The sequence below is a fragment of the Rousettus aegyptiacus genome, unplaced genomic scaffold, assembly GCF_014176215.1.
Source record: "Rousettus aegyptiacus isolate mRouAeg1 unplaced genomic scaffold, mRouAeg1.p scaffold_m13_p_6, whole genome shotgun sequence".
In the NCBI taxonomy this organism is placed as follows: Eukaryota; Metazoa; Chordata; class Mammalia; order Chiroptera; family Pteropodidae; genus Rousettus; species Rousettus aegyptiacus.
Window position 1 is genome coordinate 82,345,459 of NW_023416309.1, and position 23,157 is coordinate 82,368,615.

Genomic DNA, 23,157 nt, shown 5'->3' on the forward strand with positions numbered 1-23,157 from the left:
TCAATGTGGTGAATTACCATCCTCATTTGCAAGGAAGGAGAGCTGGAAGAGAAAGCTGCTACTCCCATAACCTCGCTTCCTGACCTTGGCAGCTGCAGGCCTGGACCTAATTTATGGGGCTGTAAATATCCATGAATGTGCCAGAGTTCCCTGGTGGGCTCTGGCTGTTGGGTGGGACAGCTCTGCTGAGCCATAAACTCCTGGGCAACCTCGTTAATTCTGCTCTGTTCGGAGCCGGGCAATGATGTGAGGAGCCAGCAGATGAGCCGCGGTGACACCCCCTGCCCCAAGTGGGGGGCAGCTGCCTGCACCTTCCTGTTTCCCAGCACACATGCCCTGCGGTCATGTCCCAGGGCTCATTCTGTCTCGGTGGACAGACAGGAGACAGTGGGGCTGGGGGAGAAGACTTCCTTAGATTCTTGGTCCCAGCATTCCAGACCTGAGAGGTCTTCACCAGGATGACACCCCAGGTGCTGCCTTTGGGGTCCTTAAAAGTGCCCCATACCCTGTCACTGAGGTCCTGGCCCTCTCTAGATCAGGGATAGGGAGAGCGTCTTCCTGGGAGAGTGAGAGGAATTCAAATGCTGTGAGCTGGGAACAGACATGTAATTGTCCTGGAAGTGAAGTTTGTGCAGATTACACATACAGAATACGTGTGAAACAGATGTAATCCTGTCTTCTTTGCGGCTTCGCTGCTGCTGAGTATGTTCGGAGCCTTGGCCCGGCTCACTAGCCTGTGGCGGGCGGGGAGAAGTGGCGCCGCTGTCCTGGGTGCTGAGCAGGCAGATCCCAGATCCTGCAAGATTTGTTCCCTGAGAGCTCAGCAGCCCTTGAGGCCAGTCACTGCTTCCTCAGCTTCTCTTGGGGCCTGGCATCCCCCTCAGCCCTCTCTGCGGTTGAGGCCTGGATCTGGCTGACCTCTAACTTTGCTGGAGGACACCAAAGTGCCAGCTGCCTTGAGGGCCTGTGCCACTCGAGACAGAGGCAAAAGGCTGGTTCGGAACCAACGCAGGGGCTGGCTATCACAAAAGGGAAAAGTGATTCTACTGTAGACTCATGCATTTTCCCCAAAGAGTGTTTTCACGGAGTGTTGCTGTGGGGGGAAAAAAATAGTATGATCAAAGGTCCAATTATTTCGGGAAATGCTGGGCTGAACAAAATCAGACAGCTTTCTCCACTGTAAAACCTCATAGAGGCCTTAAAATGGTTTTCTGCATCATGCCCTTCCAAAAGGGTTTCCCAAACTTACGGGATCACAGAACCCTTATTTCAGGTACCATCTTGGCCTGGTATTCCACAAAACACACATTGGGAAACCCCGAGCCAGTTTTGTTTCATGTAACTGAACAGGTTAGAGAAAAACAAGGAAGAGCAAGGCTGGACCAGCCAACCCCCATGGAAGAACCTCGAACTGTTCCCATTTTGACCACTAACTCACTCTGTAACCTTGAGCTAGTTTCTTTTGCTCTCTACACCTGCTTCCCCATCCATAAAATGAGCATGATGCCTGGCTTATAGTCAGTTCTTAGTAAATATGTATTAAATGAATGAATGAACTGGGATCTACCAAACTCTTTTTAGACACGACATCCTAATGATGGGAGAGTGCAGCCTTAGGGCCCCTCCACCTGGATGTCAGTCCGTCTGCACCGATTACCAGCTGTTCAGACTTGGCCAGTTCAGGTCTTGATGCCCTGTTTTCCTCTCCTGTAAAATGGAGCCCATAGTAGTACCAACCCCATAGGGTTGTTGTGAGCTTTAAATGAGGGGACAGTATAATTTCTCATCCAAATTAGGACCATTTTAAGGGTGAAAGGGGCACTATTATGATCATGCACAGACCACAGGTATAAACCAGGACCGTCGCAGGCAAACCAGGATGCAGGGTGACATGAGGGTTCAATGAAGCAACGCCTAGCAGGCATTCTACATATACAGCTCCTACTTACTGTTCAGCCAGGTAGAATGCAGAAGGCGGTACATAAAACAAGTCACAGCGGGGCTGCTCAGCGATCCCCTTCCCATCCTTCTGAACCTCGGAGGTCCCATAGCCCCTAGACCTCTGCAGAGTAGCGTAAAAACCATAGAGGTCCCTTTCAGCTCTACTGGACCATGGGTTATGATTCCCTGACCCCTCTTCCCAGTGTCACCAGGTGACGGCACAAATCTCACCCCCCAACTCCCATGTGGAGCTATCTTATCCTGATCCTGAAATTTCTGTCACCCTCCGAACAGGGATGTGGAGTAGATCAGTTGCCCCCATGGGCTGTATGGGTTGTAGGTTTCTCTTGCCTCATACCCTGTTTGCATTTGTGCTTATATGCTCAGGATTGGAATGGACCCCCTGCATCTCCCTGAGAAGGCAGGGTTCTTACCACGTGATAGATGGAGAAACTGAGTCAGCGTGTTTAGTGACCTGCCCTGAGATAGCACAGCAGCTAGGGGTGGGGGTTCCTTCCAGAACCGTCCCCACCATTCCTTGCCCCAGAGAAAGGGGAGGAGCCCTAGGTGGCAACAGTACAGGGAGAATTTGGTGGGTCCTTTTCCCAGCCTAGGTCATAAGGGCACTAGGAAGGAAAGGTCCAGGGTGGGAGATGGGCTATCTGGCAAAGCTGGTGTGGGTGTCCTCCCTCCCACTCCCGCTGGGGGAAACCGGGGACCTAGAGGATTAAGGGGCCAGAGGGCTGGGTGCTGGTAGGATTAAAGTCTCCCGGGAGCCTCTCCCCACAGAGCCTCTTGGCAGCCCTTTTCAAGGCCGAGGCAGGTGGGCGGAGCTGTGGGAGGGGCAGCCCTCACTCTGTGCCTTTCTCCTCCCCAGGCCGCCAGCCTCCTCCACTCTGTCTGAATGTGGACTTGGCCTCCCCCTCCCTGCACAGTGCTGGGCCCTATTCAGGAGGCAGCTGCAAGGATGCTCCAGACTTCTGGCTCCCCGCTGGGCCCCTGCCTGCCCATTCACAGCCTTACTTTTCGGGCTGCCCTGCCACCCCCATACCAGCCCCAGTCAGGCTGCCTCCAACCCACCCAGCCCAGACCTCATCCTGAGAGTGCCCCACTGCCAAAAATGGGTGAATCCAGGGCATGGGGTTCCAGGCCAGGGAGCTTTGAAGCCTTCGGTGCATTAATAACAAGAAAATTGCACTAGTAGGGTTTGTTCCCCCAAAAGCTCTAAGCCACGTTACAGGTATGATCTCATCCCCCATAGCCGCCACGAAGGGTCAGCCAAGCCCCCATGGCAGTGCCGCTCCCTGCTTTGCTGTGAATAAGGTCATTGGAGTTAGACTGAGTCCGGGTGACCCTGGGTCCTGGAGAGCACTGTCCCGCGTTTGCTACAATGCACCACAACTCGAGGGTACCCCAAAATTACCCGGACGGTCACCCTAAATTACACAGACCGGCTAGTGGTTGAGGCAAGATTGGGATTTTGCTCCTTGCAGCCTCCTCCGGAAGCTTTCAGCTGCCTTCTGGGGCATCAGGACCTGCCTCTCTCCCCACTCTGCACGCATTCTCTCTCCAGCTCTCTCTGTGTTTCTTTCTCTTTTCGTCTCCCTCTCTGCCTCCTGCCTGCCCTGTGCCTCATGCCCCTTGTCAGCTTCTGCTCTTGCTGCCATCTTCCCAGATGTTGGGTTGGTGGTTGGAAGGTGTCCTGTATATGTTTGCGCAGCCCAGGCAGCTGGCCCCATCCCTCTCTCTCCCTCCCCACTAGTTACCCTCCTTCATCCCTGAGGCTTCATTATTAGGGTAGCGATGACCCCCATTGTCTGGCCTGTCTGGCCCTGGCAAGAAAGGTAGAGTTTTGGCAGAGAAGTGATGCTCGGCCTGATTCCAGCTCATTCTCTGCAGTCTGGAGCCTATAATGTGCTTGGGGCAGGACTGGCAGACGTGGTGGGAGGTGGGGGCTTGGGGCAGCCCCTGTCACTAGGACAACAGCAGGGAGCCCTGGAGGGGGAGGGGGAACAGGGAGCAGGTGGTTCTTTGTGTAGAGCTGGAATGAGGGAGAGGGGTCCTTGCCTGATCCCGGCCCCTCCGCCCCCACTGCCCCTTCAAGCCTCCTAGGCCTCCCCTGAGAGGGGATTGGTACCTCCAATCCCAGCAAATGCAAGGCCATTCAGCTTCCTCTCCCTGGGCTGAGTCAGGAGAGACTCCATGCTGTGAAGCAGACCACTGCCCCCCTGCAGCACTCATGGGTATGGGGACAGAGGGTGGACTTTCCCAGGACTCAGGGCTGCTTTTCAACCTCTGCCTCTAGCCCCCATCAGCCCACCTAGCACGAGGGCCATGTGGGACCAGGCCCAGCTGGTGAGTCCCGATGGCCTGTGCCAGCCTGTGGGGATGGGAGGGGTCCCAGGCACCAGAGAAGGAGGCCCTCCCTGCCTGACATTGCCACTTCCCCCCTCCAGGCTTCGCTTTCCTGTCTGAGCAATAAAGAGGTCAGAACCGTGACGGTTTGCGGTTTCTTCCTGCTTTTAAAAAATCTCTAGTCTACAGCCATGCCACCCTAAATGTGCCCGATCCCATCTGGTCTCGGAAGCTAAGCAAGGTCGGGCTGGGTTAGTACTTGGATGGGAGACCATCTAGGAAGACCAGGTGCTGTGAGTGTAAAACACACACACACACACACACACACACACACACACACACACACACACACAAAGTAAGGGATTGTAAGCTGACAAATTCCTTGCAATCTGTGAGGTCAATCAAGGGTTGCCTCGCCTAAAAAAAAAAAATAAGTAGTGTGGGCCTGTGAGACTCCTAGAGCCCCCTCCTCTCTGGGTCAACACTCACCTCTTTGATCTTTAAGTTTTGCTTCTGAGCAGCAGAACAGCCTGAAGGCTGAAGGTAAGTGGCAACCCACGGTGGCCCAGAGGCAGCGCCTAGCTGCCTGGGCGTGGAACCCTGGCTCTGCCGCTTGCTGGCCCGTGCCCAGCCTGTGTCCATTTCCCCAGGCCTCTCTTTCCTCGTCTGTAACATGGGGATGATAACAGGAGCGACTTTATAAAGTTGTCCTCGGAGGTCAAAGAAATTATATACGTAAAGTGTTTAGAATGGTTCTTGGCCCAATGAAGACACTCAGCAAATATTAGGTATTTTTATTCTTGAAGATCTTTATGGAGCAGAGATAGGTGAGTTTTCTGAAATGCTCTGTCGCGTGAACCAGGTAAGTGTCATCCCTGAAACCTGGTGTTTGGGGTTGAAAGTGGGGACCCGTGCCAGTTTTTTAAGTGGGTTTCCTTAGAAACGTCCTCTCTTGTTGAGTTCTGGGGAGAGTTGAAATAGGCCATGACTTGTGAGTCTTAGCTATTTCTCCTGGATTGTCTTAGAAGTGCTGTACATTACTTGACATGCCAGAACCAGCCTTCCTAAAATAGTCCTCAGTGACCTTATCTAGCAAAGGGGGAAACGTGGGTTTGGTCTTTTGGGCTCCCTTGTCAAGCACATGTGGACATCATGGTGTCTGCTTGCCTTTTAAAATCCCAGCAACCCACTGCAGCGTCTCCAGGACGCGTGAACTCATGTGGGAAGCGTTTGTGAACAGGAAGGTTCTTGGCATCCATAAGAGATGGTTAGTGTCATTTTGTAGCCAGGTGTATGCTGTGGGGGGACATTGGGTAGGTTCTTCAAGGAAAGAGGGGCTATGGAAGAGAGCCAGAAAGGCTATATGTGTCTCTGGGAGAGATGAATAAGATCTTTTTCTAACTGAACCTATGAGACTTTCCTTGGAAAATAGCACCTGTCTATTCACCCAAACATCCACTATTTATTCACCCAACAAATCTTTATTGAGTGTCAATTGTGTCAGGCTCTGTGCTAAGCGTTGAGGATATGTTGTGACATTGCCTTCGAGGAGCCAACAGTCCAGTGAGGAGGCAAAAGTAGACAATTAGAGAGCAGTGTGGGGTGGCGGTTGGCGGTCTGTCCAAGGTGCGCACCGTGTCGGAGGAGAGACCACCCAGAGCCAGGACATCCGAGGAGCTGGGAAGGGTGAGTTGGAGTCTCCCAGGGAGACGAAGGGAGATAGGAGTCCTAGGCAGAGGGACCCACGTGTGCAAAGCCGTAGAGGGCAAATGGGCCGTGTCACCCAACAAAACACAGAGCACAGTGCTTTGGGGAGCTCTGTGTTGCCCTGTGTGCTGGTGGGCATGGAGCCAGATGTGGAAGGGGATAATAATAGGACCTACTTTGTAAAGCAAAATTTAAAGATCAAAGAGAGGAGTGCTGACTCAGACAGCCAGATGTGGAAGGACTTGCAAGGCTGTGCTCCCTGTGCCCTGGGCCTTGAGCATTCCCCACTGGGGTCCCTCCCGCCCAGGCCCCCGATGGTCCTCATCTGCCTCCACTCATCACCTTCTCGTTCCTGCTTTCCTCTTGTCCCAGGTCAGAAGTAAGGGCAGAGGGGAGGGAGTCCAACCTCTCTGAGATTCAGTTTTCTTATTTGCACAAGAGACAGTTAAATCGGGTGATCTCGAAGGTCTCCAGGGCCTTCCAGGATTTTAAGTGGTTGTCCATCTCCTGTTTGGATGTTTCCCATGGGAGCCTTGGAAACATGCAAGACGCTGCCTGGGCCTCTGTTGGCTGGCGGCGGGCTCGGGGCAGGAGCTTATGAGAGGTGACAAAGATGGGGCACTTGTGGCAGTGCTGAGAGGGGGGCAGGGACCCGCTGACCCCGCTGCTTATCTGTGCTTCTCCCTCAGTTTGACCCTGGGAACACGGGCTACATCAGCACGGGCAAGTTCCGCAGCCTCCTGGAGAGCCACAGCTCCAAGCTGGACCCGCACAAAAGGGAGGTGCTCCTGGCTCTCGCCGACAGCCATGCGGATGGGCAGATCTGCTACCAGGATTTTGTCAACCTGGTGAGCACTCTGGGGCCCTTGCCACGGGGTGGGGCCTGTTTGGGGGTTGTGGCTTAGAAGACCCTTTTGGACAATTAAAGGGATCTGTTGGCCTGCAGCATTGAAAAAGTCCAGACTTCAGCAGGTGAAAGGACATCGCCAAGGACCTAGTTTCTCTCTGTCTCTCAGTGCCTTCTGCAGTATCAGCCCATACTGAGAGAAGCCCTTGGAAATTCCAGGCCCTCCCACAGTAGCAGCAAAGCGGCTGCAGCTGTTCCGGCCCTCACACACTCAGGCCTCGGCATGAAGGGGAAGAGAGGGACTCTTACTGTGGTAGCTTCAGCACAAGGTTTGGGATTTCCTCCCTCTGATTGGCCTAGACTGGATCAGTGGAATGTGCTGATTGACTCGAACCAATCAGTGCCCACCCGTGGAGCTGGGAGTGGGGTCTGTTCTACCAAAACAAAGGGCTGGGAGAAGGAGGTGGGAGGTTATTGTTGGTAGGAGAGGAGCTGTGGTGTGGATGTTGGGAGGGTCAGGCCAGACCTCCCTAGGAGCAGTGGGGGACATGGGTTAAAGTCAGAGCTCAGCAGACCTGCTGGCCGATGTCCTGGGTTGTTGGAGGGGCTGGAGACAAGAGGCCTGTGAGTCCTGTTCAGTGGCCTAGTGTCTTCGAGTAGGGACTTTCTCCTCACTGGGGTTACTGCTGTGTTATTACAGGGCTCTTGTGGTAGGATTGGAGTGGGGATCAATGGGGATGAGCAGGAAGCATTTTACTTACCATGGGATGGCTGGAATAGTAGTAGAAGCTGTGTGAATCTACAGGATGAATAAAGGCTGGAAGTCTGCACTTGGTTTCCCTTTGGTGAAATAGAGACGGTCGCTTCTCTTCTCATCACCCATGGAGGGGGCGAGAATGAAATGACGGGTGTGAAGTTCTCTGGGCTCCTAGAATTCAAAGCCGTGAGCAACGGTTGTGCTGGTACCGCTGATACCTGTCATTGTGCCAGTTGAGCTCTCTGATGTGGATGCCCAGACTTTGGAATTGTTTTAATTGCCTCTTGGCTGAGGGCCTGCCTTTGCCCAGAGGTTAGCATGAGTGCAGGGAGGAGCTGCAGGGCTTTAGGGGCGAAGGATTCTACTGCTGTTCAGAGTAGACCCAGGAAGCAGACCTCTGAGAGGACAAGGGACAGAGCTGAGCTAGCTAAGCTGGGGAACTGCGGGAATAGGGGGACAGTAAAGATTCATGGGTGGGTGATGGAGGTGAGCCCATGGAGCCCAGTGGTGCCACCAAAGACCACAGGTTTGAGCCTGCACAGGCCCATCCACAGCACCAGCGCCAGCATGTTTGCTGCATGTCCTGCTTAGTCTCAGAGCAAGGTGAGGGCGTGGTCGGTCTCTTGAGATGCTTTTCTCCAGCAAAGGGTCCATGGAGTCCTGTGTGAACTCACAACAGCAGGTTACTTGTTGCTGTTGGGATTTCTCTATTCAAGTCCTAAGCTGGAGTGGACTGTGAGTCCTTGAGAAAACTATTTGCCTTCTTAGAGCTCTGGTCCCCCTCTTTATAATGTGAGGATAGCACTATGCATCAGATAACTGAGATGGCATTCTCTTTTGCTGCTGTTCACACATCTGTCTCTCCTTGCAAGCTCTGTGAGGCCTGATACTGTGGTTACTGCTGTGCCCAGCACAGGTCTAGGCACATCAAGGGTGCAGGTGAATGGGGAGTGTGTATGCTCACCCTGCTTCTCTGGTACTCTTGCTGAGCCCGTCTCTGTCTCGGGTCTTCAGGGTGTGGCCATGAGGGTGTTTGTGAGTAAGTGTGCAGTGCACGCCTGTGTACATGCTCACGCTTGGGGATTGAGAGAGAGGATGGTAAGAGAGGCTACAAAATAACTTCCTGATATGATCCTGTCTTGGGCTCAGAGTGTACATGGAGCCCCAAGCTCTGCCTGTATTTACAGAACTTCCAAGCCACTAAGAAGTGCCAGATCCAAGGTTCGAAGGTATGGCGGGGATGAGAATTGGGAATCTTTGGAAGGGGTTCACCTAGGATGGCCTCCTGGGGCTGTAAGCCAGATTTTGAAGGTGAGAAACCACAGACCCGGGAGGGGGAAAGGGCACTGCAGAGGGAGGCTCCACTGACCTGCTCTGAATCAGATCCTCCCCAGCCACCTTCCCCCTGACAGGGCTTCAAACCCTTGTGGCTTGGTCAGGCCTGGTTCACCTGGCCAGTCCTCTCTGGGCTCCCGCCTTCAGGTTTAGCCTGATGTCCACTTTTGAGCCCATAGTCCCAGGAATACTTTGATAATCCTCATGCCAACTACTATGGAACAGTCACTCGGGACACACTGTGGGCTCTGGGGTTGAGAGAGCTGTGTCTTTGGGACATCTCCCCCTAAGGGTCTCGAATGTGGTCATGGAGGCTAGGCAGGAAGCAATTGAAGCCCTGGGGGACTGGAAGTCAACAAGACTTCTTCTCATCTCTGGGAGCCAGCCTGTGTGCTGGACGAGGCAGCCAGGGCTCTCCTGAAGATGTGCCAGGGCCTCAGGCTGTGGAGGGTAGGCTCCGTTCTTACACGGGGCTCTGTGACCAGTCCCTGGGCTCACCAAGTGTTAAGGTCTCTTACAGGCACTCAGGTGTGGTAACTGTCTGCAGGCACAGCTTTGGGTTCTGGTCGGGTTCTGGTCTGGTTCTGGGGATCTCTTTACAAACTCACCGAGGGCTGCCCACCGCTACCCAAGCTAGCATTTATGACGAGGCGAACTCCTGTTCGTCCTTGGTTCTCACTCAGATCTCACCTCCTCCAGGAAAGCCCTCCCTGACCACCTCGGAACGAGGTGGGGCTCCCTCTCGTGCACTACTGCAGCAGCCTTCACTCTGAACCATGACTGCTGGTTACTTATCTGTCTTGAGCACCACTGTATCCCCTATGTCTGGCAATGCGCCTGACACTTAATAGTTGCTCAGGAAATTGCAGGAAATTGTGGTGGACGGATGATGGATAGATGGATGGAAGGAAGGTATATTGAATATGAATACAGGCTCAGGAACCTTACTGAATCTGAACTTGATGGGTTCTTAAAACTCTCTGTGGTTTGGTTTCCTCATTTAGTAGAATGAGGCTATTCATAGTCCTTATGTCACAGGGAGACTAATTGTATCAAATGAACCAACATGTGAAGTGCTTAGAACAACCCCTGACACATAAGACACGTAAGTGAACATCGCTTCTTGTGGACTATTACAGAAGAGGGGGACAGATGGGATTAGGCCTGGTTGGTTTAAGTGTCGTGCTGGCTGGGAAATGGGTTGGGGCTCCCCTGAGACCCCGGTTCTGACCCCGTGCCCCACCCTGTTTCTTGTGCAGATGAGCAACAAGCGGTCCAACAGCTTCCGCCAGGCCATCCTGCAGGGGAACCGCAGGCTCTGCAGCAAGGCCCTGCTGGAGGAGAAAGGGCTGAACTTCTCACAGCGGCTGATCCGCCACGTGGCCTATGAGACCCTGCCCCGGGAGATTGACCGCAAGTGGTACTACGACAGTTACACCTGCTGCCCCCCGCCCTGGTTCATGATCACAGTCACACTACTAGAGGCAAGGACAAGCGTAGGGAGTGGAGGGTGGGTCAAGAGGATGTCTGAGATCGTGAGGGGGGAGGGCAGCGTCTTCATCACCACTAAAAGGCAATGGCTGAAGAGCAAATACCAGTTGTCATTGCAATTCAGGCCCCAATACAGGGCATGCAGTGTCGCTATCACCCCTGGACCACAAAGATACTCCAAAGATTATTACTTCAAGCAATATTCACTGCAGCAAAATCTCCATATGACCACCCCCACCAAAACAGCAGCAACAGAAACAGTGTAATAAGTTCATCGATTTGGGGGATTTAGCCAGGCTAACTCACTAAGATCACTTTATCTTAGTTCCTCCCCAAGCGAGTAACATGGACAAGTCATTCTTTCCCCCTGGGAGTCCATCTCCCACCTGTGAAGCAGGAATGTCCTCTCCTGTCCTCCTCCCATAGGCAAGGGAATAGCTGGTAGTGCTTTGGAACACAAAAGCATCACACTAATGCTTATGGGAGGGAGTGTTGATGAGCAGGTAAATGTGGGCTTAACATATTTTGAAAACACATTCTCCCCTTAGGGAATCATCCAGAATCCAAAAGTACCCCTTTCTGAATCAGGATCCATGTGTAAGGAACTCAATTCCTTTGGCTTTTAAGCCCAAGAACCTGTGGACCCCCCAACTTCAGCTCCTGAAAGGATGCTCAGCTTCCCTTTGGTGTTTTATAATCTCTACCGTTTTTCTTCCAGAGCCACAGGGCTAATTAGCACCCCTGCATATGTTCTTGTAAAGTTCCTAATCAAACGGCAGGATCATTAAGCTCCATGGCATTCTTCTACTTTTTTTCTAAATCAGAATAGCTGGTCTGCAGGCTAGAGCTCCTCCGTTTGTTGTTTTGGCTTCATCCAAGTGTACATTGAAGTTGCGATTTTTCTGAGATATTCTTGGACTCGTTCTCCAAATGCTTACTGTGTTGGTCTATTTATTAACTTCGATTTGAAGACCAATAATAACGAGCTGCCTTGGAAGCTGTAATGTTGCCAGGCCACCTGCATCCTGTTAGGTGGACAGAATGGCACCCCAGAGAGCCCAGGGGAGTCCAGCTGCTGGGGGGCCTGAGCCATTCCAGGCTCAGCCCAGGAGGTTTTAACCCGACACTAATTACAGCTGTGTTCACAAAGGGCATGCCAGGCACCTGGCAGGCCTTCGTCTGTTTTATCTCTTTCAAAACTATGACTGCCCTGGAAGTGCAGGCATTCATATCCCCATTTTCAGATGAGGAAATCGAGAACTGGAGAACTCAAATAATTTGTCCAAGGTCATCCAGAGGAGCCAGATTTTATGTCCAGATTTGTTTCAAAATTTCCAGAAATCTCAATTGAAATAACTGTTTCAGAGTTCTTGTACTGATGCTTAAAGCTTTTGTTTTACATATAGTTCTGGTAACTTGGTTTTCTCATTGCATAACAGAGAGAAAAGAGAAGGGACATGATGGGAAGTTATTAGAAGGGACCCAGTACTAGCCAACAATAGAGTAAGAACCTGGTTACAGTATCTGTTCACAACCTGCTGACAATCTGGCCTTCTGGGAGAGGACAAAACAAAATTGAAAAGCAAAGCTGAGTCTTAAAGAAACATAAGAATTTGGGGCCATTGAGTGTAAGAGTGAAAACCCCATCAATTGTTGGAGAAGACATCACTCTTATAGCCCAGATCAGTACCTGAGGCATCCTTAAAAGATTAAACTTGCACCCTGATTAAGAACACAGAGACGTGAATGATGCATTATAGAAAGTTCCAGGAAAAAAAAACAGTTAAATCCCTTTAGGGCTTAAATGAGTACATTTCAGTCATCTGCAAAATCTACTTACGTGGAGTGTTGGTGAGGATGCAGAGAAATTGGGACACTTGTGCACTATTGGCGGGAGTATAAAATGGTACAGCCACTACAGGAAACATTATAGAAGTTCCTTGGAAAAATAAGCATGGAATTACCATATGATCCAGCAATTCCACCTCTGGGTGTATAAACGCAAAAGGATCAAAAGCAGGAACTCAAAGAGATATTTGAACACCTATGTTCATAACAGCATTATTCATGGTAGCTAAAATGTGGAAGCCGCCCAGGTGTCCATCAGTGGATGAATATGCAGTCCACTGGATGGATAAGCAATATGTGGTTTGTACATGCAGTGGAATATTATTCATCCTTTAAAAAGAAGGGAATTCTGGTGCATGCTATCATATGGGTAAACTTTGATGACTTCATGCTAAGTAAAATAACTTAGTCACAAAAGGACAAGACACTGTCCTTGAGAAGCCAAACTCACAGAGAACGATGGTCCGCCAAGGACTGGGGGAAAGGGGAATGGGAAGCTACTGTTTAGTGGGCACCAAGTTTCAGTTTTGCAAGATGAAAAGACTTCTGTGGGTGGATGATAGTTGCCCAACGATGCGAATGTACTTAATGCCACTGAGCTGTACACTTAAAACTGATTAAAATGGTAAATTTTATGTTATATATATTTTACCACAATTTTTGAAAATCAACTTACGTGGAATTGCTCATCCCCCAGATGGGTATGTGAATTATTACTGGAATGAAAGTTTAAACTCCTCCAAACTCTTCCTGCTTAGCACCAAGGAAGTGTGGGCAGAGACCATGTGACTTTTTGTGAACATCTAACACAAAATCATCGAAGAGCAGTGGAGTAAGAGATGGCTGGGCCCTGGCCGTAGGGATGTCCCTCCTTCTCTGAGAAGGAAGGATGACAACTTCTAGTAGGGATTCCGAATGTTAGCGCAAGACGGGTTCCTGGGCGGCTTTGCCCTTAGTGCTAGGCCCTCTCTGTTCTGTGCTTATATCCAGGTTGCCTTCTTCCTCTACAACGGAGTGTCGCTGGATCAATTTGTGCTCCAGGTAACCCACCCACAATACCTGAAGAACTCGCTGGTTTACCACCCACAGCTTCGCGCACAAGCTTGGCGTTACTTGACGTACATCTTCATGCATGCGGGGTGAGTACCTGTCTTCTTGCTCTCGATCCTGAGTTCCTGTGGAAAAATAAGTGGCCCAGATGACCTGAATTGAAATATAATTTTTAGTTTATTTTTTCTACCTGGATACAAGATGTAAGGTGGCTTCTTGAAACTCAACTAATACCAAAATATGTGAGTTAAGTATTGAGAGTGTATGGGAAAAGGAGAAAAATGCTAAAATTCTGCAGTGAGATCAGCACGAATGCGTGTAGCCTTAGAGTCTGTGTACTTGTTAGAGGTGGGTTAGAAACTTGCTCCAAGATTCCCAGTGACCAAAGCAAAGGGGAAAATGTGGTTACCCGCTAAGTTCATTGTTCATAAATTGTGCGTGTGGTGCCTCCACAAGTGAAATAAAGGACAGATTTATTGAAACTGCCTTCCACCCAAGGTGCTGTCCATATATGATGAGAGTCTTCTTGAGGAATTCTGGCAATACTTACAGTTTCTGTTTACAGAGCCATGTGGCCTTTTTCAGGGCTGGAATGCAATTAGTTTTCACCAGTGTTTCTTACTCCATAATAAGGTCAGGTGCCCACCCAGGGCCCAAATCTCTTAAACAGCACTATCTTGGTTAGAGACATTTTTATGCAGTAGAAGTGCTGAGTTGGGAAGGCAGAGTCCTTGGACACCAGACCTCTATGGTGTCTTCTACAGCCTCTCCAGGGAGAGAAACAAAGGAGCTCACTGTTAGTCTGGAAAAGCATCAGGGGATGACTCTCCCTGGAGTTGGAAATGAGAAGAGGATCACACTGGCCCCATGGTTCTATCAGTTTTGTTTCTTGGCAGAAAGCCCCACAGTGGCCAAGAGGGAGCCCCAACTGTGAGCCTCCCTTCCTCCTGGGCTTCTGAAACAGCACAAATACCGATCCCTAATTGGCTGCACCTGCCGGGTGGGGGCTTTGGGGTGAGGAGGCATTATGATCGTGTCTGATGGATGTCTCCACTCTGAACCAGAGGGAACTGTTGGCACAAACTGTTTGCCTTGCCTGCTGTGTCCCAGACTTTGATCTTGCAGGGCTAAGGAGCAGGGTATGTGAGACATGTCATGCATCTTTCTTTTCATGAGCTAAGAGGGAGACAACAGGAAGCAGCGGGCTTCTTTGCCTAGGCTACCTACCTAATTGGCAAGACTGCCCTCTGGCCTTTTCTGATTTCTTAGGGTGAGGAGAATGGATAACGTCTCCAAGGCCTCCTTGTCCATTTTCTGCCTCCAAGAGCTGAAAGCCAGGAGTGGCCAGGGCACAGGTACTCTCAGCTAAGGCCCAGAGTGGTGGCTTTGGGTCTTTCTCTGGCCACTGTTTCTAATGGAGCCATGCCTGTCAGGGAGAGAGAGCCCTGGAAGGATTCTCCAGACCTGTGATTTTGAAGAAGGGGCTCTTGGCCGGTGCTGCTGTAGGCAGGAGATAAGGACAGCTGGCCAGCACCTAGGGAAAGCCCAGCAGGTGACCTGTTGCTCAGGGACACAATTGGCCTATGAATTCAGAAGTCACTGTGGTAGAGAAGAAAAGGCTTGCTTTGGGAAACAGGGCCTCTGGGTTCCCCTCACCTGACCTTTTCTAGTCAGGTTCTAGGCTGTAAACCAGGGAGACAGGACCAAAAAACTTCTGAGGTCTCTCTGACTAGGAGTCTGAGACAACCACCCAGCTCCTTTTCAGTGAATTTTTCAGACATTTATGATCTAGAATGCTTTACCTGACATAGTCAGGGGGGCCTAGAAGATTTCAGACATGGTGGGAATTTGGGACAGACCCTGATATGAAACATGAGCTATCTCACAGGAGCCCTCCTAGGTGAGCAGGTGCCCACATACACGGCAGAGCAGTTGGCCTCCAGGCCAGGTCCCCAGGGAGCTGTCTAGCTGCTGTAAGGTGCTTTGTAAACTAGAAAGCACACATCCATGTAATAATAGTAATGTTACAATCTTTTCTAGTAACACATACACTCAGCTAGACACCATTTAGCAACAAGATCTGGTCACAGGTATGTGATAGCACAAAAAGGAAGGCATTCACAAGGTAAGAAAACCCAGCCCCGAGAGTTTGAGAGTAGAATGGGTGTTTTCTCACACTAGGAGGAAGATGCCTCCCCTATGAGATTTTAAGTGACAACTTTGAATTATTAAGTTCTAAGAGATATTTCTAATGCCTGCACTTGTTTTGAAAACATTTTTCTCTTTAAATATCAGTATCTCTTGGACGTGGTTCCATAGTATAGTGGTTAGCATGTCTGCTTTAGATGTAGAAGGTCCTGGGTTCGCACCCTAGTGGAACCACAGTCCACGGTCTACGGCCGTGCCACCCTGAACAAGCCCGATGTCTGATCTCAGAAGGTAAGCAGGGTCGGACCTGGTTAATACTTGGATGGGAGACTACCTAGGAAGATCAGGTGCTGTAGGCATAAATAATAATAAAAATAAATAAAATAAAATAAAAATAAATATCAGTAGCTCTTACAGAAATAAGAGCAAGCCAGAGAGCCCTCGTGGCCTGGTGAACAGATCTGGTCCTGCATATCAGAGACCTGGGCTGTGATCCCAGCCTGACCACTAACCAGTTGTGTGACTGACTTTACGCTAGTCAGTGGCCTCTCTGAGCCTTGGCTTTTAATGTGTCAACCACTGGAGCTGCTGGATCTTGACCGTGGTTAGCCCCTCTGACTACGGCAAGTACAGACACTGCCAGTTACTGCCCAGGCCCTGCACATGTGTTCCTGTCTCAGGTGGCAGGGAGGATTTGGAAGGAACACTCTTTCCAAGATGTTCTATCTGCATTGTAATTCCTGCCCTACCATCTGAGACCATGAGCTCCTCAAAAGCAGGTATAGGGTCTTGTTTACTACTGGATTCCCAGGATCTTGACATACAGTGTTCATTGAAGAATGATGAATGAATGAATGAATGAATGAATGAATGAATGAATGAAAGGAGTATGGTCTCTCTGTACAGGATAGAACACCTGGGACTCAACGTGGTGCTGCAGCTCCTGGTGGGGGTGCCTTTGGAGATGGTGCACGGAGCAACCCGCATTGGGCTTGTCTATGTGGCCGGAGTTGTGGCAGGTAGGCAGGTGGGCCCCAAGTTTATAGGGGATACCTCCCCACAGTGGCTGGGAATCCCCATGGGGTGGGGCAAGTCTCAGGCTTCAGGAGACCCAGGACCTTCATCACCGAGGCTCCTGACTACAAGCTTTTCGGTCCAGACGATCTCCCCATCTCTCCTGGGAAGCTAGAAAGGGAACTGCCACCCAGAGAGGGAGGCATGTGATGACAGAGGGGAGGAGCGCACAAGATTTAAAATAGGCAGACTGACCAGACTTCTAGATTTTCCACCATCATGTTGTAGCTGTGTGAGCTTGAGGAAGTGCCTTAACTTCTCTTGGCCCCATTAAACTTTAAGAGGAAACTAAGAAGACCTGAGGTGACAAATAGAGTAACAGTGTTATGTGAGCTGCAGGGGCACAGTGAGATTCCTATAGGCACATCCACGGGGTGGGTTGGGCCAAGTACCTCTTCGGCCAGGCCGGCCACTGTCCCCTTGATTGACCCATCGCTGATTGGAGAGGGTCTGGTTTAGGAAGTAGTGAGCACTCCTGCCAACTGGAGGAGTCTAGGACCCCTGGCTGACTTGGCTCACGTGGCAGGTGATCATGGCCTTGGGGACAGTAGCAATGTGACTTCGCTTTTCCCCTCCCCAGTAGGGGGGTGAAGGTCTGGGGTGAGCTGGGGCGAGCAGAGCAGATTTTTGCAGGAAAGGTCTGCACCAGCCAGGCTTCCGAACAGAGAGATCTCCCTCGTGATGTTTCCAACTTCGTTGCTGGATGTTTTTTTTTTAAACAAGTTTTGCCGCCTCAGCTCTTCACCTTGACAGCTGTGCCCAAGGGAGCTTTGTGTGTATGTTTAAGTAAGATCTTAATCCTTTCTGAGTGACATTAAAGTTGTCATTAGGAGAGTGGGGCAGCGTAAGCCTTGTAAACAACAGGCACGCAGGGACCCTGGGAATAACTGAAGTGACTTCAGGAATCGAAAGGGGAAGGGTCCCACCCCATGTGTGCAAGGCTTGTCTGCTAGTTCGTGAACCCTCAGCCTGGGCGATTGGTTCGGAGCTGCCTCCTTCACTCCTCTATGTGCTGAGGTTAAAAACGTGGCCACTTTGGACAGCACCCACGCCATCTTCTCCCAGAATCCAGCACCTTCCACATCTTCTAACAGAGGTCCTATGAACATCTCTGTGTGCCAGACCCACTCAGCCACCCACATACCCCAGGCCTTGACATCTGGGGATTTATAGCCACATTTTCCATACCTAGATAGAGACCCAGATGGTTAATGGTGAGGAACAGGAAATACAACCGTAACACTTGCAGTTAGTAGTCAATTAGATGGGAGTGCCAATAACCCAGAAGACAGAAATAAGATTCAAAATGACTCAGGCCTCAGCAAAACCAGATGACACACAGCGGGGAGACAGTGCAGGTATCATTCCCAGTGATACTAGTGCAGAGTGGGATGGTGCCCAGACAGAAGGGCGGGCTTGCCAACTCAACACAAGGGTGGGGGGCTGAACTGCAAAGCAAATGATGTGCAATATTTTGTCTGAGTCATTGATTCAAACCTGAGGACACCCTGGTTACAACATATGTTATTTATCTCCAGGTTTGGGTTGACTGATCCACCTGCACCTCTTCCTCCCTCCCTGCTCAGAAAGCGGGCCTGTTGACAGACAGCCAGACCCTGACTGGATAGCCAGTAGTTATCAAGTGCCCACCCTGTGCAGGCCATGTTTAATCCTCACAACTCCATGAGGCAGTGTACTATTACTCTCTGCCTGTTATAGATACAGAAACTTAGGCTTAGAGAGCCTAAGTGACTTGCCCAAGAAAACACAGTTGTAAGTGATAGAGCTGGGCTCAAAACCAAGCTGTCTGACCCCAAAGGCTCTAAATTACTACCATGTTAAGAGAATTAAAAGGCAGGCCTCTTCCTTTGCGCAGATAATTTGTTGTCAGAAACCAAGGGCGGTCTTAACGTTGGGTCCTGCTCTTTAGTTCCTGCCCAATGAAAATATTCCAAATCCAAGGCCATCACGTTTTGTAACAATGATAGCTAACCTCTGCTAAGCACGTCGGGTACTTGGAGCGTGCGATAAGGGTTCACATGTGCTATCTGCTATATTCATCACAACCATCTTATGCAGTGGGTACTATCACCCTCGCTTTACAGACCATTCAGAGCACTGAAACAACTTGTTCAGTTTGCTTAGCTAAGAAATGCTAGGCCCGGAGTAGAAGCCATTTCTCTGCTCTGTGCTTTTAACCAGCGCTTGAGGCCAATATGAATTTTACTTCTGGCTAACAGTCATATGGCTAACCGTTTAAATACTTTAAAAATCAGTATCTTAAATGTCCCTCCAAGCCTTTATTATAGATTATATAGCTCATAAGACACATGTGCATCCCCAGAGCCTAACGCAGAGTTTGGCACATGTTAAGCTACAAATATTTGTGGAATAAATGAAAGAATACATAAATAAAGTTACATTACTTCAAGGGAGGGGTCCTGCTGATTTTTATTTGTATTTTTTAATGGCCAAGAGAGATGTTGGAGAACACCTGCTTAAATTCCAGCTGCGCATTACAGTAAAGTCACTAATTTATCCATATGCGAGTGTGGACCCTGAATTTTGGAGAATTCATAGCCTTGACTAGAACTATCCCTTTGGCCTGCTACTGTGCCATTCTCTCATTATCTTCTGCTACCATGACCTCCACGGAATCAGTATTGGCCTTATTGAACTGTCATCCACTAGGTTCATACAGCTTATTAGGGATCCTGCCTGGTCCAGGCTTTCTGCCTTGGGCTGGCCCTTATGACTATGTTGATATGCGCATATGCCATGTTTGAATTTGATCTCTGCTAGTTCTTCTAGTGCAGGGCTAATCTTCAGTCACTTGAGGAAAATCTTGATGCCACAAAGGGGAGGGCAGACCGAGATCTGAGGCCAAGACTCAGATTGTTAAATTTCTGATCTGAAAGGGACCCATGAAGTTCTCTCCAGTGGGCAGCAAACTATGCTCCCCAGGCCCCTACCCCATTCAGCCAGAGCAGCTCTCAGGCTCTCTGTGTGCTGTTCTGTGGGGTAGGGTCTGGGTACAATGTCCTTTGAAAAAATGATTTCACTGCTCAAAAGCTGGAAAGCCTTGTACCTCCTCATTTCACAGATGTGAAAACTGAAGCCCAAAGAATTCAGGGGCTGTGCCCAAGGTCACACAACTAGCCAGCTATACCCTCATTCCATACTTCAGCCACATACCAGGCTGACCCCCTCATCCTGGGGTCAGGACTCCAACCCAGATCCAAGCGTAGGGTGAAGGAAAGGTCAGTGTGTGGTGGCTGGACCCTGGGGACACCCCTGATGCCTCTGGCCATGGTAGACCATACTGGGGAGGCCAAGGAAGCAGAATCTGGGCTGGTTTACAGGACCCTGTGCTGAGGAAAGAGGCCAGCCCCGGGAGCTGGGGCTTCCTCTGTCCCAAAGGTAATTAATGAGGAGCAAGCAGTTTGGGCAGCCAGCCCTCTGCTGTGCAATACAGCCTTCCCAGCCAGCTCACCAGGAGAGCGTGGGAATCCTTTGTCATGCAGATCCCACTGCCTGACTGTTTGCCACCCTGGGATTTCTTTTCCCCTGTTATATATGGTTGACCCCGTGACTAAGCAGTAAAAAAAAAAGAAAGAAAGAAAGAAAAAAAGAAAGAAAGAGTTATCTGACAATAGATCAATACCTAATTTAAGCCACAGGGAAGGCATGAAAGGGGAGAAGAGAGATTTATAGTTGCCCTGGGAGGGCAGAAGGACTTGGGAGTTCTCAGTTGATAGTTTGTTCTTTCCTGGGAAACTACATCCCCCCTGAGACCGAAGAATCTGTTGTGGGGATCTCTTCCTTGAAGCATCTCAGTGAGCTGAGGAGCCTTGAGAGAGGTGTGACAGGTATGTAGGGAGAAGGCAAATGATATTACGGGGGCTCTCCATACCCAGGGTGTCAGGTGTTCTGGTTCCTGCACTGGGTTCAGCCACCTCCTAAGTAGTAGACCCTCCATCCCTATAGAACCTGCAGAATGTGGTCTTCTGCCTGTCCCTCATCTTTACAGCTAGGCAGCAGCTAATTGGCTCATGAGCCTGCAGGCATTTTCCAGTGGTGGTTTCTGCACACTCACCCAGGCCAGCCACCTCTCATCCTCTGAGCCCTGGGCTCTACCTCCCAGTTATTTTTAGTCTCCTGTGTCCTTCCCTGGAAGCCAAAGCATTGATCACACTTAAATGAGACCAGAACAATACATTTCCCATCTCCTCTCTGCCCAGCTTTCCTCCCAGTACAAAAGTTTGTCATCCCCCAGACCAGGAGTCTGTACCCTTCTTTACCCCAGAGGGTATGACATCACCCTCTCTCTCTTCCTGGGGACTTTTCAAGGACATTTTTCCTCCAAAGTAGCCCCTTTTGCTCATGGGATCCTGTTGACCTTTTGTAATTTCAGTCGGCTGGAGGAAGGCTGGAGATGATCTAAGCAGGTTTCTAGATGCTGTTGAGCAGAGAGAGTGAAAGTAGAGAGCGGAGGTTGACTTCTTTGCCAGTTTGGGGAATGGCTGCTGTTGCGGCCAAGAGCATAGGTTTTGTGTCAAGCAGACTTGAACTCAAATCTGGGTTCCAGCACTTCCTACCAGCTGACTCTGGGCTCAGTCTCTTTATCTCTGCAATGAGGCTACTAGTACCTTTCTCAAAGGGCTGTCTTGAGGGTTAAAACGGAGAATGTATGTAAAATGCTTGGCCAGTGTCTCACACACAGTGCCCTATAAACGGTAGCTGTTTCTGCAACAAATTTTGTTACTGCTCCAGAACCCTGAGATGGCACATCGTGAGGCAGAGGTTGGATTGAGAAGCAGATGCTCACTTTACCCCACTGAATATTTGTTCTCCAATCTGTAAAAGGAGAAGTTTGAATCAAATGGTTCTTCCAGCCATAAATTAATCCTCTAGGAGGCTCCAAGGAGACTTCTCCCTGGGGTCTTACCCCCGAGGCTGCAGCATCTGAGGGCCTGTGGCTGGGGTAAGGACCTGCTTCCAGAATTATTGACTTCTTCCTCTGTCTGTTCCCAGGATCCTTGGCAGTGTCTGTGGCTGACATGACCGCGCCGGTTGTGGGCTCCTCTGGAGGGGTGTATGCACTTGTCTCTGCCCATCTGGCTAACATCGTGATGGTGAGTGCCTCCTGTCCCAGCATGCCATTTTTGGCCTCCCCTCTGCCATCGCTGGGCCTACATGTTAATCAGCTGGAACTAGGTTTGGGATCCTCATCCACACTCCAGCCCAGGCCCAGCAAGCACCAGGCAGACCTGGTTGGCAGCAGAATTCACAGACACTACTCACCCTCTGTGGGCCCATTGCAAATGGGGTGGGGCCCCTCCATATGTGATTCATATTTTCTCCAGTCATGGCTTTGCCTATGAATTAGCCCATCTCCCTATTCTACCTCTTTCCCACTTGGCAACTTTAAAAAGTGTTAAAATTCTTGACCACCAGCACACATCATAATTATAATTCTTTGTCACAGATTGTTAAAAGTAAAGGGACCTTAAAGATTATTGCATCAAAATTGTCAAATCGGAAAGAAGGCTCTGAGAGGTTAATTGATTTGTCCGAAGGCTCAGTCAGGCGTGTGGCAAAATTGGGACTTGAACCCACATTGCCTGAAAACCATTCAAGGGTCGTTCCCTTGTACCAGCTTGTCGCCGTGATGGGACACCACTGCTTCTTTTCTCACGCTCTTCTTTGCCTTTTCCTGAAAGGCCATATAGTGGTTAGGAGTGTGGCCTGTGGAGCCAGGTAGCCTCGATCTGAATCCCAGCAACTCACTTCCTGAAGAGTGACCTTGGGCAAGTAACTCAACTACTTTGTGCCTGTTTCCATATATGTGAAATAAGATGATATGTGATAAATGAGATAAAGCAAAACTAATCATTCATTATAAGTATTAACTTAATTTTCTGATCCTTGCAGAAGAGACCGTGGTGGACTCCGAATAGAGACAGGTTCTTTAAGGAAAGAAATTAGAATTAATCCAATAGTGTCAAAGGTGGCGAAAAACTACTTTCTTGTTTTAGAGGTAGTCTGAAGTTTGGAGGCCAAAGGAGGAGTCACTGGCAGTGCTTGTGTAACTCTGGCTAATGCCCCTGCTGGCCAGGAGCCTCCAGGCAGGACCCAGGTCTTACTCATCTGTTTCCCAAGTGCCTGGCATAGGGCTGGACAAGGTAGATGGTGCCCACTAAGTTTTGGTTGATAAAGGAAGGACTCAGTGCATGAACAACGTCGGGAAAAGGCAGAGCTTCTCTCTGGGGTCCTATTGCACTCGCCTTCCTTCTCTATCACCGTCGGCACCACGTGGCAGATGTGTGAATGCTCAGTGACAAACAGGTTTTGGAGTAACTAAATTCTCCCATTTCATCTTTGTTATTGCCCCTCTCACCTGCCCTGCTCCTCAACACCATTCCTTTTCTTTTCACCAAAGTCCCTTTATATGTTGAGAGAGAGAGAGGAAGAGAGAGGAAAAAGGAAGAAAGGGGGAGAGAGACCGTCAGACACTGACTACACTTGCTACTTGCCTGAATTTTGGCAACTTAAGTGAGCACTTAGAGAACTACAGCAGGTATGGGCCAGCCTGTGTGAATAT

General features: G+C 50.0%; 1 protein-coding gene, 1 non-coding gene and 1 pseudogene across 5 annotated transcripts in view; all 3 read left to right on the top strand.

Moving 5' to 3' along the window:
* RHBDL3 (rhomboid like 3) overlaps positions 1–23,157 on the top strand; it is a 43,697-nt gene that overhangs the window by 9,044 nt on the left and 11,496 nt on the right. For 3 of the 4 annotated variants that reach the window (XM_016152524.2, XM_016152525.2, XM_036222897.1), the window contains 5 exons: positions 6,693–6,851; positions 10,202–10,426; positions 13,272–13,420; positions 16,386–16,498; positions 21,588–21,688. In XM_016152524.2, the coding sequence (XP_016008010.1) occupies positions 6,693–6,851; positions 10,202–10,426; positions 13,272–13,420; positions 16,386–16,498; positions 21,588–21,688 (747 nt within the window). Of the gene's footprint in view, positions 1–6,692; positions 6,852–9,980; positions 10,048–10,201; positions 10,427–13,271; positions 13,421–16,385; positions 16,499–21,587; positions 21,689–23,157 lie in introns of those variants that run through there. The other variant, XM_036222898.1, reaches the window with a different exon arrangement.
* Positions 4,478–4,596, top strand: LOC118604509 (annotated as a pseudogene).
* On the top strand, positions 15,641–15,713 carry TRNAL-UAG. Its single transcript has one exon. It is a non-coding gene; the product is annotated as a tRNA-Leu (tRNA).